Raw genomic sequence first — 20749 nt, forward strand, 5'->3', positions numbered from 1 at the left:
GCACATAGTTTGGCATTTCTTATTTACACAAGTCTTTAAGGAAATCTTGGTTTTCAAGATCACAAAACAAGGAAAACAAAACTATCACTCTGCTTAGCAAACTTATCTACAATATTTAACCAATAGTAACGATCACATGATTGTTCAGTTGAACAGTGCATGGTTGAGGTGAGAGTCTCAGTATGTTGCTTCGCCGTCCATATTGTCATCACTGTCTGCAGCGAAGTCTTCACCGTTGTCAAAATAGCTTTCAATGTAGTCGTTGCCCTATAAAGAAATGTGGATAAAAGGAGAATATTAATGTTGGTTCTTACACATTGACTAGAGCAAGTTTGTGATAAAACATTTCAAAATGAGGTTCATTTGTTATCTAACCTCTTCAATGTCCTCTTCATCATACTCTTCCGCTTCAATTTCCTCCTCCTCCTCTTCCTCGTTCCCTGTTTTCTTTTTGCTCTCATCGTCAGATTTCTCAGGATTCCCATCATCTTTCTTTTCCAGTTCCTAAAATATTGACATTAACATTAAGTTGTTTATATGAAACATTAGCTAGCTCAGAAGGACATGCTTAGTTCTTGGCACGTTCATCAATGACTTGATAAATCACATGAACCACATTAAGCCACTTACATCTAATTTACTCAGCACATCCTTTGTGTCTTTGTTTGTTGTCTTCACAGTTTTCTTCTTTGTGCCTGTTGGATTTAATCATTTAATCTTCATTTTCACAGAATTAATCTTCATTATTTCCTAGTGGATTTAATATATTTTAAATACCTGCTTTAACACGAGGTTTTTTCTTCTGTGGCATCAATTCTTTTGGGAAGAGGCTCCAATCTAAAATATTAAGAATATACATTATTTTCCTTTTTTCCCCCTTCAATTTGCTCTAATCCCATGACAGTATGTTATACCAGTACCTGGAGTCCATTCGTCATCCTCCATCTGCCATTGCTTCAGATATCTCTCCGTGTATCGCTCTACCTCTGTTTCATGTAAATAAGAGAAAGTCCTGTTTCAGTACATTCCTCTCTCTCAAAACAAGTCTCCATTCACGCTCACGTCACATTGAGCAATTCATCAGAACCATACATATACAGTATGAACATAAACCACTGGGTGCTGCTCCTAATTCTTTGCTACAATGTGTCCTCACAAATGAAACTGAATTTATAAAATATAGATAATAGATACCAGTGACACATACCATCCTGTTCATCCCAAAACAAGCTTAGTGATTGTAAAGGTTATGGTCTATTAAGGCTCAGATTATTGTAATGAGAGTTATGTTTTTTATAATTTCAAAGCACCTAAACTACATCTGAAAACATTTATGACAAGATAAGATCTTCCACTAGTTACGGACATATTCAGCTCATTGCTGACTAAGGGAACTGTAAAGGCCTGTCAGGCCAGACCATAGCAATCATATTAAAACTGCCAGATGAAGCAGCAGCTGTAACTCAATATTCTGCCATAAATCTGCCTTTCACTCCTTTTCCCAGATAGGACCCTAATTAAATGTCTCAGCTCCTAAGTGCTGTATTATCTTCCTTCACAGAAGCCAATTGTCTTGCCATAGCATTTCTATTAGATGTCAGGTTTCTAATGCACTACTCTCCTCCTCACCTGCCTTTTTGGACAGGGGCTTGATGTTGTGTGGTAGACGTTGCATCGTTCCCCTCATCTCCTGTTTCAAAGCCAGCATGTAGTCCTCATCCTCCCCAGCTTTCAGCGGAACTGGCTTAAAGTCTGTGTTCTGGAGGAAGATTGATTATGGAAGGGAAACGATATCAATTATGTACGACAGTTATGTTTCTTTTTCAAAAGGCAGATTTGAAAAGCTTTGAATGAGGCAGTCTAAGGGCTCCAGTTTTTTTTACATTTTAATTGATGAGTGAAATTAAATAATTTGAAGTAAAATGCTGTGATAAAATAGTACCACACAATACCAAACTAACCCTTAACTTGAACTGAATGAGATTGTATGAGGACAATTAAAATGCAGCCCAGACTTGATTCCAGCCTGCCATGTAATGGTGCACATAGTTATAATAATACACAGCCTTTTGGTATAAATTAGAAATAACAGCTCATGGTACTGGACAATACTGGGTTTTATAACAATGAAAGCTGTATTTTTTAATTACACTGTACATGTAAAGCCCAACTAGGGACAAGAGTTGAAAATTAGCAAATGCTATAAATTCTGCAGCACATCAGTTTCATGCACTGTATTGGAACTATATAATATTGCAATGTCCTTATCAAATAAAATAAAAATTCAAATTCAATCAGTGAATGTAAAAGTAATAAAAATTGGTGCATCACTTATCAGGGGGACATACGACGTGCAAACTCTCAGCCAAGCACAAGTGAAGGATACTTAAAGGCTTAACGCAAAATATATTTAAAGATCCCCTCCAGACATATTTTAACACATAAAGTAATAATGCTTGGAATAATAATTTGTGTCTCAGGTTTTTTTTGTTTTGTTTTGTTTTGTACACAAAAAAGTTCAGTTAACTAGTTAAAACATTCTTAAAATGACATTGCTATACATCCCTCATAGAAAAATCCAGAATCTATGAATATGCAAATGTTTTTATTTTCAAAAGTTTAAATGCCCAACACGAGATGTCTCCTACTTCACTGAAAAGTCCGTTCTAAGTGTGTCTCCACTGGGGGCTTCAAGTTTCCACATGACATCACACTTGTAAATAACTTGTAACTTACTGGACCACTACTGGTTCTAAACTAGTTGTGATGTCACAAATCATGCTTGTCGGTACATGTGTTAAACTGGGATTTTGGGACAGCACAGAGAAACTTTAACTCTTCAGCAGATGAATGAGAAAATGTCCTTAAAGTGTCAAACTCTGCACATATATCATTCTGCACGGTGAAGCTCAAACATCCAGGTAAAGGAAAAAAACTTTTTGACTGGAGGGGGACTTAAGCTGTCATGTGTAGTCTGCTGTGTGCATTAAACATTATGAGCATTCAATGGTAACAGGACACATACACAATACACAGAGTATAGGAGAAAGTGGAATAAATAGGGGGCTGAGTGTCATTTTAGCCCCAGGGTCTCCTCTATTTACTGCATCACACAACAAATAATAGAAACATCCTACAGCAAATGATACTGTGTGTTATAAGAGGATGCTCTAGGAAGAGGCACTCAACGAGACCCTGCTTTTAAAAAAAGTGCAGGCTTTTCACATGACCATAAGTACCATTATGGTCATAATAAGTACTTTTACCTTTTTATTAATTCATTTATGCCAAAATAAAAATAGGTCTACAACATCACATTTCATATCTTTGTTTACAAATACATGTCTACTTTTGAAATTCCATGCAAATTTCATCTGCCTTTCTGCTTTATCAGGTCTGAATTCTTTCTCTCTGACACTTTCATGGCTTAAGGGCGAGTTTAATATACTGCAATGTGATGTGTGTGTGTGTGTGTGTGTGTGACAGAGAGAGAGACAGTGTATGTGTGGTCGGTACTTACTGGAAACAGCGGACTGGGCCCCACCCTGGCTTCTGGCATGCTGCCCCTGCCGATGCCCAGAGCCTCAATGTTGAAGGTAAAGGCAGCTACTCCACGGCCCTTACCCGCCATGGCTGCAAGCCTCCACTGCACCTGCAGCACAGAGTCCACACGACTTCAGTCAGTGTCAAACACGTGTAGACACAAGTTAATGTACCATAGCTTTGATCGTTTGACTTTGCCTACTATGCAGCGTTGGTTGACCCTGACATATTACATCAGATTCACATCTCCACATACAAGAAGCTGACAATAATACTCACTAGGGGACTTTAGATTAATTGCTCCTAAAGTGGAGACGTAAAATCCTAAAAGTCTGTGTACTTCAGGGCTGCTCAGCAGCATTTAGCCTTTACTGAGCCTCCATATTGTCACTTTTCGAGTTTACTTGTCATTAACATTCAACTACTCAGTTCTGTCTACTGTTCGGCTCGTAAACAAACTCCTGAAATCATTAAATTCACGACTAAACCTCATGGAGATTAGGAAAGCTGTGCTAACACCGGCGTGGAGACCTGTGAACACACTACACCACCCAGCATGCGTAAATGTGGCTTTAACTCTCCCCGCCCCGTGTGACGTCGGAGAAGGCATGACGTATAAACAACCAATAGTAGCACGCTTTCAGGCTTTCGTCATCCACCGGTTCGACCAATGACAACGCTCTCCTCCTACAAGGGTGTGTCGTCGGCCACCATCGCGTTAACCTCAATGAAAACATATCACCTGCAGCTAACAGCTTCGCCGCAAAACCGCCTGACAGCAGCGCGACACCCGCATCAGCTGACGTCGATAAGTACATGAACTGGGATGTCTGCAGCCGACTGGTACGCTCACAAATCGCTCGGAGACGGACTCTTCTGGATCCAGGAGCGATTTTACCAGTCGGAGAACCGGGCCAACATCTGGCTGCTACGCGGCACACACCAGGACGTGGTGATAGACACGGGTCTGGGCTTGAGGAGCTTACCTGACTACATCGACGCTAAAAGGCTGCTCGGCGAGGATCCGCAGAGGAAGAACCCGCTGCTGGCCATCGCCACCCACGCCCACTTCGACCACTCGGGCGGGCTGCATCAGTTCCAACAGGTGGGCGTCCACAGCGCCGAGGTCGATGCCCTGGCCAACGGAGACAACTTCGAGACGGTCACCTGGCTCAGCGACAGGGAGATAGCCGAGGCTCCCAGTCCAGGATGGAGGGCAAGGCACTACAAAGTCAAGGCTGTACAGCCCACACACATACTGCAGGAGGGTAGGTGTAGAGGCAGCCTTTGCAGATATGATCTATGCAAGGGGGAGTGGGTCTGTGATCAAAGACCGGGTCGTAAGGTCTAAATCATGGTCTAAATGCATATAACTAGGGATATGCATCACGGTCGATACCAGTGCTATTAGACGATATTTAATGGATGCGCCTGGACTCAGTAGCTGCAGTTTGCACATTATGCTCCGTACAGAATCCTTTCTGTGCCCTCAAGAGGATTTTACCGCACAATGAATTTGGCAGAAGACCAAAAAAACATATGACACAATATGTAGTATCATCAACCATTTCATGATGGGTTTGCACAAAGCTTATATGTTAATGTTATATGAATATAACATTAACATTAACTCATATTTGACATGTGTGAGATATGAGTTAATGCTTACACATGTGTAAAGGCCTTACTACATAAGAAGAGCTATGCTAACCCTGTAGGAACAGGTCATTTGTCAAGGGGGTGGGCCACCCTAAACACACTGTATTGATAGTTTGTGTAACAATATGTGAAAAGTAAGAAATCATTTGTCTTGTTGGAAGCTTTACTCTTTTGTTATCTGTACATGCAGAGCTGCTCTATAAACCAGTGTGCTGATGGCTTTGATGCATTCTGTGGCTTTCAAGAAAACAAAAGAACAAAAGAGAAGAGAACACAGAGACTGACTATGTACTTATGGAAAGCATCACATGGAGTATTAATAACCTCATAGCATTGATTTATCCATCACTTATGCTGTCAGCAGATACACACACAAATATCAATCGCTAACAGATTAAACTCACATTCGGCACTATTACATTTCTTGTTCATTTCATGATAACTAGGACACAAAGCTTATGTTACAAATGATGTTGCATTTTTCTCAGAGTCAGTATGGGATGAGCAGCTTTGGCTTCTGGAGAATGGACCAAAACTCCAGAAGATTTTGTATTCTTGCAGAGTGTAATTTCTGCACAGTCGCTCAATACACAGACTTGTTCTGCTGTGTCAGGGCTACTGCTGCAGTGCAGTTGGAATATCTCATTGCTTGGTGTGTCACTTTCACCCCCTTGTCACTGTCCGACTCATACCTGGTCTTGACCAAAGTATTGATTATAAATAGAATGTCCTAATCTTTGAAACTCATGTGGATTTGATGTGACGTGTGGGAAACACAAATATAACCCTGGCTTGATTCCAGCTTGCCAAATTATGAGGAAAATAAGGATCTAGGATGTGTATCTATGTCTTGTAATGGGGGTGCAAGACATAACTTTTTTGTATGTGTGAATTTAATTGTGGTACTATCTCTGTCTCCCTCCTGTCTAGGTGACGTCATTAACCTGGGTGACAGACAGCTCACAGTGCTTCACATGCCGGGTCACTCTCGGGGCAGCATCTGCCTCCACGACCGTGACAATAAGATGCTTTTCAGTGGAGATGTTGTGTACGACGGCGCCATGATCGACTGGCTGCCATACAGCCACGTCAGTGACTACATCAGCAGCTGTGAGCGTCTGGTGGGGCTGGTGGACAGCGAACAGGTAACACTAAAACACACCAAAGTGAGGCCTTAAACTCATCAACAGATCCACATTCTTTGGTCAGATTGACTGAGCTTTGATGGCACAAGATATCTGATGCTATAATGCTAAAATATTTGATTGTAAATACAACTTCAAGTGTCAACTGTACAGTTTAGGTTAAGTAACTTTTATAAATCACCCCAGTGACAGGGGGATTCTACTGTTTACTAAAAGTAGACAGTGTTTTTCTGAAAAATAAGAATGAAAAGAATGAATGGAGAAAAAAGAAACGAATGGATAAGGGTCATCATTTACCGTGTAAAGTGAAAGATGAAAATATGTTTTTCAGCTGTTGCTACCCTCTCTACCCTCTAAATCAGAGCTATATACCATCTACAGCTCAATGCAGATTTGAATTCATCCACAGAAATGCTACTTGACTGTCTCACAATTGATAATTTTGTGCAATGTGAAAAGTGCATGTTGCGTGTACTATAGGTGCATCATTTGAAAAGTCGATTAACTGTCAAATCAACAGGTTGATCAAGTCCTCCCAGGACACTACAACACCTTTGGTGCCAAACGGCTCCATCGGATTGCATCCACATATATCAGCAGAGCTGGAACCTGCCCCGCAAAGTTCTCTACATTCGCCTGGAGTACTCTGGCTGGGGTGGCGTTGCGGGCATCTAATCCACGGAGTGCCTGCTAATGAGAGGGGATCAAGGAGCTGGAGGAAGCACAAGTGCACAAAAACAAATTGTATGATTATGGAGGACATGATGAAGGGTGAGGAGGCCCTAATTTATCTGTATCTCGATGTAACTTTATTCATTTACTTATGTAATCCAACAGAAATCATATAATTGCCAAACTTTCTGTAAAATGCCCCTATTGGGTTACATGAGTCAATAATCAGTATCATATGAAGCGTAAAATATAAAATATTTATTAGTGGATTCTGTTATATACTGATGAATATGTATTTCTTGGGTTTAATATGATTAGATGTATGTTTTTTATACTTTAAGCAGTTGTGAAGTTCCAATAGCACAACAAATGGTACAACTCTGCACTACAAACAGAAAACAGGGAGCTTTGGGTTCTCCGACATTTGAAACAGAGTCAATATGGCCATAGTATTTCTCTATGCATATTACACAGCTCAGTGAAGACTCAGCATCCACTACCTCCTATGTTTGTAACAGTGCTTTGTACAATTGACTAATCTATGGCTTTGCTATCGAAACATTGACAATAAAGCCTCTGATCTACCTGCCTTTGGTGATGCTTGTATAACAGAGACTGCTGCATCTTCCACTGTATGTAGAATTGTATCTGTTGTCGTTCACATATGATGACATCTCCTATATGGGATTTGTTGCAGGAAGGAAAAAGAGAAGCAGAACAGAATTGCATAGAATACAGTATGATCCATCAAGTGTCGAGCCCTTTAAGTTATTCGACTGATCTGACAGAAAGCTCTCCCTCTGCAGGCAAAAGTGTACATGGTGGAGAAGAAAGAGAGTTTCCCTGAGCCAACTTTTCTAGTCTACTATACAGAATTATAATACAAAAGCAGTACAACTTTGCATTAAGGTGTTATATAAGTGGAATGTCTTCATATATCCATGAAAATGTAAGATACGCAGTTGGAATTAATGACTTTGGAGCTTTTTAAATGATTTCAACCTGATAGATCTTGCCATTGACAGACCTACCTTTTAATGAAACCATCTGGTGTGAACTATTTATAGCAGATTTCTGAAGATTGTATTTCATGTAAACAAGACTAATGTAGACGTGCGTAGAAACGGAGGCAGTTTTAAATGATAAAACATTTATTATAATTAATGTTATATTATTTAAACATGAGATTTCCATATTTCTCATATTATGTTCGCCTTTTGGGACGGCGTACATGCAGAACACAAAGCCTGCTAACACGGGAAACTCTTGCAAGGTTATAACATTCAATGTTATCTATAGTTAAAGATCTGCACATCATCTGTTAACAATATAATAATCATAGCTGCATTTATAACAAAATCAATAATGTAACAAAAGACAAAGAGAGGAGGTTTATTTGTTAACTTATAAAAATTAAATTACAGTAACAAATGCCGTTTTCAAGCATTTGACAGTTTTAATTCTTAGTAGAAATGGTTGCCCGAGTTCTGAGCCCCAACAGAGAAACTGTTACCATAGTAAAGTCCACAGTAAACAACAGACAGAGAAGAGGAGGCTTTACTGCACTGACAAGGGACACCGACTTTCCTGTAAGATTTGTTTTCACATGCTGTCTAAATGGCAATAACTTCCCAAATTATAACCAGGTGGCAGTGTAAACAAACCATTTTTCTCTTACCATCATGACCTAATGATTGATTAAAGTAGAACTCAATTTCATAGAAAGTTGCCTAAAATACAGCCACCATAAAATGAAATGCTTCTGTGTTGCATAACACACATTAGATTGATGGATGTTTCACATTTTATTGGACTTTCCAAAAGCAGTGAGGCGGTGTAGCAGAATCATACTGTAAGTATGGCTTGGGCTTTCAGTAATACACAAGCTTTGGTTTAATTCAGTTTGTTCTAGGGTTCTGAGTATGTCAGCATTTGCCACCCAATTGTGGTGATATCCTGTCGATAGTGTGCAGATAAACGTGTAAATATAAAGACCAGAGCACAGATTTTTACCCTGAAGAGATCACAGTAATAACCAGTACAGTAAGTATGAGCACTTGCATTAAGTTAAGCTTTCACCAGATTCATTGTTGAAATAATCTCAAGTAGTTCAACATCTTAACTGTAAGTCAAATCATGCAAAAAAACAAAACAAAAAGAAAACAAACAATAAACAAAATGGTGCATAGTAATTTTAGGAGAACCACAAAAATCATATTTCGTGTGGATATTAGATGATAAGTACACTGAAATAGATATCACAGTACAGGCAAAATACAACAACCCTTCCCTCCGCACTCAACAGTTTTTAACATTTGAAAATACTTTTGACTGATTACATCACATCTTGCATGTCCGTCTGGCCACATGCTCTCTGGCTTTCATAGCATAAACACTGCAAACCTTTGCTTATAAAATACATCCAGTCAAAAACCTGCTAGTGCATTAATAGAGATGACCTTGAAACAATGTTTGCAAAGCCAGGATGGCTGACGCAGAGGACAAATAAAAACGTTTCCAGTTGCAGAATTCGATTCCAAAGACAGAGAATAGGCCTAGTGTGGTTTGTTTATTGGAGCAAGTCCATAGTTCTTAGCATCACTGTCTCCCAAGCAGCATGACCCATCAGTTCCCAAAGCAAGCTGAGTACCTCCTATTTAGTTTTGGACTGTCTTCTACATCGGGGCAACCCTGCAAAGAATAGAGTAGCCTGCAGTGATTGTCACCTGTCTTTTATGTTAGAAGACATTCCAGTTTGCCCCAAGGGGGTCTTCCATGATCCATCCTCCAACAGGCTAGAGGCATCTTATCCTCCTCAGGGCCGTGCATGTGGCCTAGCAGATTGCCTGAGGTTGGTTCACATTATGTTAAGCCAGTTAAACCATGGTTTAATGAGCACTGTTGCCACTGTTGGGCGGTGTAATTTGTCTTTCAGAAAACAAGTTCACACCTGGCTTTGGAGCCAGTTGCGAGGATCAAGTCTGGCCCTGAGGTTCCTGAGGCTACGTCGAGCCGGGGAGGGCCTTGAGAAGGGAGCCCCCTCAGAGGACTCGGGGCTGTGGCTGCCCTCACTGGTGCTGGAGCTGTTGCTGGAGGTGGAGCTAGAGCAAGAGAGCGTGGTCTGCGTGCTGCGCTGTGACAGAGGTGAACGAGAGGAGATGGGAAGTGGGGTGAGCAGCGAGGAGGGAGGAGGCTGGCAGGGGCACTGGTAGGTCCCTCCTCCTCCGTAACCCCTCCCTCGAAGGGTGCTGAGTTTAGCATCCAGCGACAGAGTGCGTGGCCGTAGGCGGGAGGGGGAAGATGATAAGAGAGAGAAGTTTGAAGAGGGCTCGGGCCAGCCGTGGTGGTGAGAGCAGGGACTGGTGCTGCAGTGGCTGTCGCTGTCTGAGGTCAGACTTGCATCTGAGGACAGCAGACCCGGCTGTGGGCAGCGGTGAGTGCTCACAGGGCTCCGGGGCAGTCGATGAGGGGTGCAGGGACTGTGGCCAGACAGGCGAGAAGTACAGGGATGAGGGCGACCAGCGCTTTTGGGGTTATTCTCCTCAAACACAGACATCCAGGTGGGAGAGGTGCCCAGCTGGCTGCGGAGCTCCAGCTCCTGCATCCTCCGAGCCAGGATGTCTGACACAGTGCTGCTGAGATCATCTGATGACTCAATAACTGCAGGAGAGAGGCATTAAAAGCTTGAGCTCAGTTTTGATAAAAGGATTTCAACCCATTATAAATGATTGGTTTGGATTCAATCACTACCTGTTTTTTAGAACAGGTAATGATTTTCTTACTATTCTGAATATAATTTGGCAATCCAGTTTTGATTTCAAATTAATTTAAACCTTAAATTCTTATGAGTTATTCAAATTACTAAGACAGTAATTAGGGAATATATTGATTACAGTGCAAGTGTGTATTCTGGATGGATTTAGAGATATTTGCAGCTCATTAAATGAAGCTGTAAAAAATGAACTGATTTTTTGTTGCCCTCCAAGGAGGCTTTGTAATTTGTCTTTAGCATTGTAATATATTGTACACTTGTGCAGAATAATAAATAAGAGTAAAATACAAACTGTATTTAGTATGTTTTGATCCTGCACATCTTCTTACAACATATTGCAACATGCAGTAGTCAAAGAGATTTAGTGTTTAAAGACTTCAAATCTGAATGTGTCTTAATGTTGATTATTTATTAATGATGAACGATGACGAAACAAAATGATTCTGTCTTATAATGTTTTGCTGATTCTACTCACTATTAACCAGATGAGACTGATCCCGGACATGCAATAAATCCTGGACTGTAACATTTACCACAACATAACATATATATATATATATAGGCCCTACTCCTGTTACTTCACCTGTCGTTGTAATAGGATGAGAGCAGAGCACGAATCTCAGCAGACACAGCGTTATCCTGCAGCAGAAGACCCTCACAGGAGGGAGTGGCAAGGGGGGCTGCCAGAGGCGGGGGAGTTAGGAAAACCAAGAAGGAGGTTGGCAAGACAAGAAAGATGGAGTGGATAGGAGGTGTGCAACAGGTGGAGTGCAGTTTTTTTATGTATTGATGGGCATGATAAGAATTGAGGATTTATGTGTATGGGTGTATGGGTGTTTATTAAGGAAATTAATATTGAGGCATGATGAGAGTACAAAAAAGACTCATTCAAGGGTAAAGATGATTCACCCATTATAATTTAAAAGTGAAAGTTGATGAAAAATGTAGTGATGATCATGAATAATGTAAGGGGATACAAGGAAATAATAAAGAAGGACAAAAGAGGCAAAGGCAAGGAGTGATGGATTTGGGACACACAAGGAAAATTGAAAAGGAGAAAGAAGACAGAGAGTGAGTCAGCGTGTCAGAGATAAGACCCATTCTATCTACCGTGCAGAGAAGTAAAGCAGAGTGTGAGTTTGAAATATTGGAGAGGAAATTTTAATTGTGACAGCATCTGTCATGCACATAGACCCAAGGAATCAAAGCTGCAAACAGTCACATGCGATGCAAGAAATGTCTTTGGCTTTCTTTCCCTGATTTCCCTAACCATTGCTTTTATTTTTTCCTCACAACTCAAATGTTTTTTTTAAGAATTATGTATACATTATTATATCAGGGAGATGTCTTACCCATTTCGTGGTAAAGGGAACCCTGTTTTGGTGTGACAGGGGCTGGTTTCCTTGGTGATGGCAGTTCAATTTTCATTAAGTCATCACAGCACTGCTTCCACTGGCCTGTATGTTGGAGACAAACTGTCATCTTCAACGAACCAAGCCATATACTACAATGTACTACATGCCCTTGAGATGGAGTCCCTTTCTTAGCTATGATGATTTATGAGTATGTAGCGGGTGTACATCACACAAATTTCCTGTGATATAGCATAACAAGTACTTACTCATGTCATAGAAATGTTGCCAAAATGCCTCCATCCACCGGTGTGTGTCCTCACGACTGTCTGTTGTCAGCGTGTGTGTGACCTCCTCACCTCCATACTGATTACTGATACAGATATTCTGAACTTTACTGTGAGGGTCTTTCTCTGCAGCGCGTATTCTGGTCTCCTGAAACACGAGAGCGACAAAGAATACAATCATCTGCCACAAAATGACTGCAATCAGGGATGAATGCCAATACTCCTGAATGAACAAAATTATGTGCTGCAACAAGTGATCATTACAGCAATTGTAATTGTAAGTCCCCACTGACAATAAGCCCTCGCTAATAAAGCCACTAATTAGTCCTCTTCCAAACCATTTCCCTTCAGCAATTATCCAACAAAAGGTGCAGACTCCCTATTCCCACCTCCTTGCTCTACTCCAAATGTGTCTAAGTCTGTTCACAACCACTAGATGGCAGTGTTGTTCCATTCATCCATTCATCACACTGCTCTCCCTCCTCCTTCCTCTTTGGGAGATCCAGACAGCTGACAAAGGGTCATACAGGCCTGATCTGAATGAGTTAGATGACTCTAGATCAGCTGTGTGCTCAGGGTCAGAGGCTACAAAAGACTGAATGAGTCACTACGGAAAGAATGAGAAGCCCCTTAGGCATCAACTGACAGACACAGACACAGGAAATAAGATGATTGAGAACCTGACTGGCTGACTGACTTCTCTTCACTTCACTTTTGTGCCTGGAAAAATAGGAGGATGAGAGATATCTGGTTCCTGATTGGATGGGGGGCAGACTGCTGTGTCTTATTGTGTTTGCAAAGACTCTAGAAGATACTGAACAGATTCAGTTTTTAAATCTTTTAAGCTTTTTATCCATACATGCTCCTTTTCAGCCTTGCTGAACATTTACACTGTTGCACCTGAAAGCTGAGGAGCACAATCACAGTTTTCTTGTCTTTGCTACTGAGAAGCTCTACTAAGGCAACTGAGGGCAAAGTGTCTTGCTAACGGGCACACTGACAGTAGTTACTAGGAGAAGTCATGTCTTATTTACTTCTTTTGGCTCAGAATCTACCAGTTGGCTTAAGATTCAAACTGGCAGCAATCCACAAGGTCAGTTCCTTACTGTCTAGGCTGCGGATGCCTTAGGTGTTACCAAAAAATACACAACTGTATGGGTTCTTCAAAGCTCATTTCAGATAGGGTTTCTATTTTCACATGACTCCTTTGCTGACCTTGTTGATGGCAATGGTGAAAGCTGGCTCAACGTTAGCCTCCACATCTTCTTGCCCATGGTAACAGAAAAGGCTTGTTCCTTTCAGAACAGCGTACACTTTTGTCCAACTCTGAGGGTCACCTCCCAGCTGCTGTGAGGGAGAATGAGAGATCAGTTGAGCAAGGAGAGAACAATGCAGAAAAACACAAAAAGAGTTGGCAACGTAAATAGGAAAGGAAAAGTGGAGGAGGAGAAAAGCACAGAAATAAATCAGGACAAAAGCCAAAAAAATATTGACAGAAGTAGTCCCCCATCATTGCTACACACACACACACACAAATCTCCAACTTACCTTGACTTTCAAACATCCACTCATCATCTGTTGGGTCATACAGTGAGGCTGAGCTGCAAGGCGGCAACACATACTGCCATAGAGCGGCAGCCAGTACGAACACTCTTCTATAAGGAGAGATGGATGGGCAAAAATAAACAACATTAATAAATAAAGAAATTCCCATAAAGCATTCAAAACTCACACACAAACATGTATACTAATGAATCTATATACACACACACACACACTTCATCCTAACATTACAGTACCCCCCCTTTAACACACACCACAAGGCACTGGGGTGTAAGAGACTGGCAGCTGCAGGGACTGTCATGAAGTGCAGCAATGAAACTTTACAGCAGTCTGAAGGGTCAATGAATAAAACACTAGGGGCCTGTCTGTCTGAGGGTCTGGGCCCTTGTTAGCCCACATCATTACAGCTTTACACAGCAGTCACCTCACTAGCACAGCCTTTATTACTGTGACCTTGACAATAGCTGTCTGTCAGAGAACATGGGCAGACAGAGAGGAAGGGGAAGGCGAAGGAGGAGGAGTAGGAAGGGGCGGGGTAAGGAGGTGGTTTAAGGGAAATTATTAGAATGCAGGAAGGAGAAGCAAGACGAGAAGTGATAAGTGAGAGAAGGCCAAAAAGAAAAAAAACAGACAGATGGCTGTTTTGGCAGAGAAAAGAGAAAGATGGTGAAGGGACAGATTGATGGAGGCTGCCACTCACCGTTGCCTGAGATGGTGAGGTCATGTGTGCGAAAGCTGTCCTGGACGTGTGACAGTGACAGGGTGGTATGAGCTAAGAGGTGGTACTTGGGGCCCCTGCAAACATATAAGAGAATGGACAGAAATGTATTTGATGTTTTTTTTAGTATCCATGTTTACAGTGAAAATTGTGTTTTCTCTGAAACAAAGTATTTTTCTGTCTGTTCTCCCTCTGTTCAATATCTATCTGGCATAAAATGTAAACTAGTTCATATTTCAGAGCAAACTCACGGTACAGAGGGAACTGGCAGCAGGAGAGGAGCAGCCCCTCCATTGCTCACAGGACTACACGGCCCCGGCTCCATGGCTGCACGGAGTTTCTTCCCAGCTGATCGACCCAGTGAGGAGCTCAGCTTGCTGGCTAGCTTCCTGGGAGTGCTCCCTGCTGAGTAGTCATCCTCTGAGCAGCAGCTGTACAGCTCAACACGCAACTCAAAACCTGGGCTGGCTTCACTACTATGAAAAGATACACAAATGATGACTATCAGTCACAAGCATGTGAGTGTTTTCTTTAACAATGAGAGATTATGTTGCTGTATGGTTATAGAGGCGACTTACAATACGATGGTGTTATCAAAGCAAATATCGGTGAGTGTCCGGTCCACTATCACCATGTCTGTGTCAAAGATCTCTCCTCCCAGCTGCAGAAGGCAGAACACTGCACATCGATGTAACTCTACAAAGGCAGGGCAAAAAAAGAGGAACAGGGCAAAAAAAAAGGAGAGATTTAGTGTGACAAAGAAAAACAATATCTGTGAAACACCACATCAGCTTTCATTCTGCCACATTACTTTGAAACTCTTTTTCATCTTCAAAGCAGTTCATCCTTCATGATATACTGCAGGTGACTGTAATAACAGAGTGTTGATGCCAGGGGCTAGAGAGGGCATATGACTCGAGCAGTTAGAGTTTAAAGAAAATCAGCTCTTTCACCTGGCTGACGAGCACTTCTACTGTTGTTGGTTTCAGTTCAGGAATCTCAATGGCCAGCCGTGCCAAGAATTCCTCTGAAGCGTTGTTGGCTTTTTTTTGTGGTTGAAACTGAAGCAGAATGATCTTTAATGTTGCAGCAGCCAATGAGAGCTGTATAACAATCCTTTGGCTCCTATAGGTATTGTAAAAAAACATGCATTGTATGGAAGCTATAACACCCTTTAGGAGGAATTCTTCTTAAATTAATATGAGCAATTTGGCAAATCCTTGTGTCAAGAGGCAACACCATCATATCCATAAGGAAGAAATGAAGAGAAGGAAGAAATATGAAATAGCATCATGGGTATTATTGGTCGACTACTTTTTCTTCTCTTGTAAGCGAAAAGGATAACAAAATTCAGGTGATCATTTTGCCACTTCGCATAAAAATTCAAGGTTACAACCGACAAGGCTGAGAGATGAGGTCTGTTCCTGATTGTGCGCTTCCCCATCAACCTCACATTGACACTTAATATTCAAACTTATTATTCCAAGTATGGGCTCAACACTCCACTTGAAAATATGACTGGACATGAGAGAGAGGAACATGCTTTACCTCCTCCATGCCTCTTGGGCTCAGTTTTACGTCTCAGTGTGCTTAATGACCTTGACTAACAGCCTCATTATGCTTTGTTAAGAGTCTACTACCTGTCTCCTGAGTTCATTTATATGCACAGGTCATGCAGATTAATACCATTCAAGTTGCCAAGGGAGAGAATGAGCCCTGAGACTGTTATAATGAGTGCATGGGAGTTAACCCACATTGACTCCATCAAGAGGAGGCGGGACAGCAAAAAGTCAATATAAAGATTATACTCTGTTGTATAATCAGTGCACTGTTGGATTCTGAAATGCCATGAAAATATTTAAAAATGACCTAGTTCACAAGAGAAAATACTAGGGGAGTTCCTTAAAATGCACAGAAGAGTTCGTTTGCTTTCCCTTACAGTATTCTTTGTCCTACTAATAATGACCCAGTTCAGCGCCTGTGTGCTGCTGCTTTGCAGAGGCAAGAGGCAAAGCCAAAAGGACTGAGCAGTGGGTCAGGTTGTGCTGCCAGGAGTTTCTCACATCTAAAAAAAAATTCAGTTCCTGTAAAATATGGAGAAATCTGGGAAGCTGCAACAGATTGTAATGATCAGCTCCAGGAACTGTGCTATGGACCCTGTATAAAAATGTCATGCTGTATGGTCTGTCTGTAGAGTTCACTGAGTTTCTTTGGTCAGCATATTTTTAAAATATGTAACTAAAAGTCTAGCATCTGTGTTTCACCCTCTGGCCAATGATAAAAAGTGATTTTTGTTCTGTAGTCAGGAGGAATCCTTTACTCATTCCTGTGATTATACAAGGCTTTCACACAAATTCAGATCTTTGAATTACACATTTGATAACCACGTACCACTACCTCATTAATAAATACTACGGATATAAATCATTAATAAACCACTGATGAAATTCTTCACACGCATACAGAGGTGGCTCCTCACCTCCTTTGTTCTTGAAGTACTCTGTGTCTTTCCACATGAGAGGGATACGAAGATCTGTAACGACAACAGGCAGGAGATTAGACCACAAAAATGTTAATCACCGTTACTGTCCAACTGATATGTGGTTTTCTGAGTGTGTGTGTGTGTCCTTTTGCTCATGCTGCTTTCAGTCAATGGCTAAACTATCCACAGCTAATTACTGATTGTGTATGGGTGCATTTTGAGTGATCTCCAGCTGGGTACCATGGCTTGCAGAAAATGACCCCATGAACCTGAACCCACAAACACACCCATCCCAGCCCCACAACTCATTAATATTCCTTTCTTTACTTTCTCATCACATTGAAAAACCAAATAAAATGACAACAATAACTGGGCACCCTATTGTCATGCTCCCTGGTGTGAATTATCTCTGCAGTGTGTCCATGATAGTCATTAATCTGACTGCCCTCCGTCATTTTGCGATGGGCAGCATCTGCAAGCCACCACGTTCACTGCGGTCAATAAACAGAGAATGAAACATCCTCTAATAGAGAGAGAGAGGAAGCTGGATCTCAGCCTGTGCCTGACAAGCTCTGCATTCAATTAGAACACTAAAGGGATGGCAAAGACTCTCTCCATTTCTCTTCCTTATTGCAGTCTTTTGCTCACCAGAGTACCACATTTCAAATATAAGATATACATGAACTTTTGCTTTTCACAAATTCCTCAATTTATCTCCTTTTCGTAAATACATATTGTCATTTGTTACTTGCCTGAGATGGCCACTTTTCCTTTACACGGGAGTCTGTCGTCCATCGGCCCTGCATCCGATGATCTCCGCGTGACCTTCTGCATGACCTGAGCCTCTTTCATCCTCTGCAGCTCCGACATATAGGCCATGATACGGGTGCTGCAGGTTTGCAGGCTCTTCGCTGCCTCCAAGGCCTGGTCTCTCTGTGAGCAGGCAGCCAGCAGTTTGCAGGCCCCATCGCGCATCCGGATCTCATGGTCGATTTTTTTCTGGATGTCACTGTCCTGCAAAGGGGATGGTGGAGAAAGAGAGAGAAAAAAAGAGAGGGCGTGAGACAGGAAATCAGGCAGGAGCTTCAGTGACAGATAATGAAACATCTGAAAGAATTTTGTCTTTTGGCAAATAGTGGGAGACATTATTAAAAGGGGGAATTGAGAGTGAGGTAGATAATAGGCATGACTTCTCTGATAGTCATACAAAGAGGGGAATTTTTGGCAAGAACAGGTGAAATACAGAGGAGAGTTTTAGAGAAGAAATGCAAAGATGGAAGTGAGATTTAACGAGAGAGCGTACGTCTGCTGTAGATTTCAGCTCTCTTGTGGATACATTAGTGAGGCGTGTCTCTGAAAGCACTCTGAAGTGTTCATTGGTGTGTGTGAGTGTTGGCACAGACAATATTCAAGCACATGGCCTTATGCCCTCTCACCACTGAGACCACCCCCCACTGAGCAGACACGTAGATGTTGAATCATTTAGTGCAAACTTACTCACCACACACACACTCACAGAGGGAGCAACACATCTCAAGTGAGAGAATAAAGAATGAAGCTGTCAAACATTGAACATCTGTAGCTTGACTGAGAAACCCCAGATACACAATTGTACACACACACACACAATACTACTACTTGCCTAACTTGCCCAAACCTTACCCTAACATTACCCTAACCTTGCCTTAATCTTAAGCCAAGTCATCACCCTAAAATTTAATGATTTACGTCATGGGGACTTGCTTTTTGTGAGGCTAGTCTTTACACACACTCTTGAATACTTATTTGTCAAGCACTGCTGTTTTAATACATCTATTATGTGGTTATGGCCATGGGAACTCATTTCCATTGCATCCCATACAAAAACATAAAAAAAAAGAAAACAACCTTTCAAAGCCATTTTGCTGGTATTTAAACATTGTGAAATTGACATAAAATTTCTTTGGATTAGGACAATAACATATAATATTTATATTAAATGTACATAACATGCAATATTTTATATTATTTGATATGTATAAATTGGTTTTGAACAACATAAAGCTTGTTAAGTCAAGATAATCACAAATTAGTTTTGACCTTTTTTCCCCACTAGCCTATAAAGTTATAGTTATGAGGACCTTTGTTGACATAATGCATTTGCAATCCCTCGCTCTAACCTTAACCAGACAGACAAATAGACAATAGAAAAACTAAAGACAGTAAGACAGCCATCCTGCCTGTGATTAAAAACACCCCTTACACTCACGTATGCATGCATGAATACATACACATAAATACGCGCAGACAGTAAAGGTTCCTAAATCCCAAACTGTCTGGCTCCTCCTGTGGGAGAGGTGAAGCTGTCCAGAATTAAAACAAATCCCTAAAGTCCCACCTCTCTCTGTCAGCAAAACAGAAATACTGGATGCCTGAACTTAAAACAGTAGACAAAAGGGGAAGGAACTAACATATAAGCTGAGAGGGATGAGAGAAAATTCAAAGGAATCCGGGAATCAAGCAAAAGCAAAGCCGGGCTGACCTTGAGTGTTGGTGGCAGTGCTCTGTTTCAAACTACAACACCTCTGAATCATGCATTTGCACATCAATTACTTATTGATCGCAGGAATAATGATCAGTAAAGTTGTCTTTAAAGAACTGGTTAAACAAATTAGGAAAGCACTGGTGTTTGAAATGAATGAACGAACAAACAAACGGTGCAAATCATCTGGCTATCTGCTGGTGTATGTGTTTGCGGACATGTGTGTCTGCTTGTCCTCTACAGTGATACATTAGCGAGCTCATACTCTACCCACAAATAGTCTCTAATGCTCCCTTTGCCCTTCTTCCCCCACCCCGCTCTCTGCCTGATAAATGCACCTTCCCCTGCCCTACTCTGATATTTCTCATTTATCTTCTCTCTCTCTCTCTCTCTGCCTGATTCTTATGAATTTTTTATTCTTTTGATTTAAGCTTTTATACTTTCACTGCTCATTTTCTTCCGCCTTTGCTCACACTCCGTTCCACTTCACTGTCCTCAATCGGCTTTTCTTTCTTCTTTACACCCCTTCCTCCTTTCTACCTGTCTTTCTCTTTGCATGAGCCCCACACTATGTTCAACAGCGGTTCAGTGGGAGAGGAATGAATGTGGTTTGGACACAAAAATCCCCATTTGGACACAGACTCTTGCTTGGATGCAGTGCCCTTCACAAAATGTGGTTTCATGTAGTTCTCGATTAACCGCTGTATTGGAAAAACTAACTCGCTTCTTAGGATACAACCACACTGGTTCTGCATAGTGGTGAAAGCTACACTAACAGCTGTAAATCACACATAAGATCAAAATATAGTCCCTCTACCAAACCACTAGAACATTAAAATCCTGTCTGACATGCATTACAGTATCACCAGCTACAATAACAGGCTATAACAATAAAAGGACAGAGGTGATTATTTGCAGATTACTCCTCACAAACTCTGCCCAAGTGAATAATTATCAGACACAGCATGATTAAGTGCATTTATATTAATGAAGATAATAATCAGAGCTCGCAAAGTCAACACTCACTGTGGATGT

The 20749-nt window shown here is 41.4% G+C and overlaps 3 protein-coding genes across 11 annotated transcripts in view; 1 reads left to right on the forward strand and 2 right to left on the reverse strand.

Moving 5' to 3' along the window:
- Nucleotide 1: 1 nt before the first annotated feature.
- polr3g (polymerase (RNA) III (DNA directed) polypeptide G) lies at nt 2–4115 on the reverse strand. Its single transcript, XM_042422464.1, has 8 exons — nt 3823–4115; nt 3521–3652; nt 1630–1759; nt 921–986; nt 778–837; nt 631–695; nt 376–504; nt 2–267 (listed from the first exon to the last, which is right to left on the reverse strand). The coding sequence occupies exons 2-8, from the start codon at nt 3629–3631 to the stop codon at nt 178–180; spliced, it is 651 nt and encodes a 216-aa protein (XP_042278398.1). The 5' UTR covers nt 3632–3652; nt 3823–4115; the 3' UTR covers nt 2–177.
- Nucleotides 4116–4221: 106 nt separating this feature from the next.
- mblac2 (metallo-beta-lactamase domain containing 2) lies at nt 4222–7605 on the forward strand. Its single transcript, XM_042422463.1, has 3 exons — nt 4222–4811; nt 6133–6347; nt 6868–7605. Exons 1-3 carry the CDS (start codon nt 4370–4372, stop codon nt 7039–7041), a joined length of 831 nt encoding a protein of 276 aa, XP_042278397.1. The 5' UTR covers nt 4222–4369; the 3' UTR covers nt 7042–7605.
- A 790-nt stretch (nt 7606–8395) lies between these two features.
- rtkna (rhotekin a) overlaps nt 8396–20749 on the reverse strand; it is a 58071-nt gene continuing 45717 nt past the window's right edge. For 4 of the 9 annotated variants that reach the window (XM_042421732.1, XM_042421735.1, XM_042421734.1 and 1 more), the window contains 10 exons: nt 17946–18207; nt 17191–17244; nt 15290–15407; nt 14963–15187; nt 14694–14788; nt 13979–14085; nt 13646–13777; nt 12413–12578; nt 12144–12248; nt 8396–10679 (listed from right to left, as the gene is read on the reverse strand). In XM_042421732.1, the coding sequence (XP_042277666.1) occupies nt 9964–10679; nt 12144–12248; nt 12413–12578; nt 13646–13777; nt 13979–14085; nt 14694–14788; nt 14963–15187; nt 15290–15407; nt 17191–17244; nt 17946–18207 (1980 nt within the window). In that variant the 3' untranslated portion in view covers nt 8396–9963. Of the gene's footprint in view, nt 10680–11374; nt 11472–12143; nt 12249–12412; nt 12579–13645; nt 13778–13978; nt 14086–14693; nt 14789–14962; nt 15188–15285; nt 15408–17190; nt 17245–17945; nt 18208–20749 lie in introns of those variants that run through there. The other 5 variants (XM_042421733.1, XM_042421736.1, XM_042421740.1 and 2 more) reach the window with 4 other exon arrangements.

The sequence above is a fragment of the Thunnus maccoyii genome, chromosome 9 (assembly GCF_910596095.1).
Source record: "Thunnus maccoyii chromosome 9, fThuMac1.1, whole genome shotgun sequence".
Lineage (NCBI taxonomy): Eukaryota > Metazoa > Chordata > Actinopteri > Scombriformes > Scombridae > Thunnus > Thunnus maccoyii.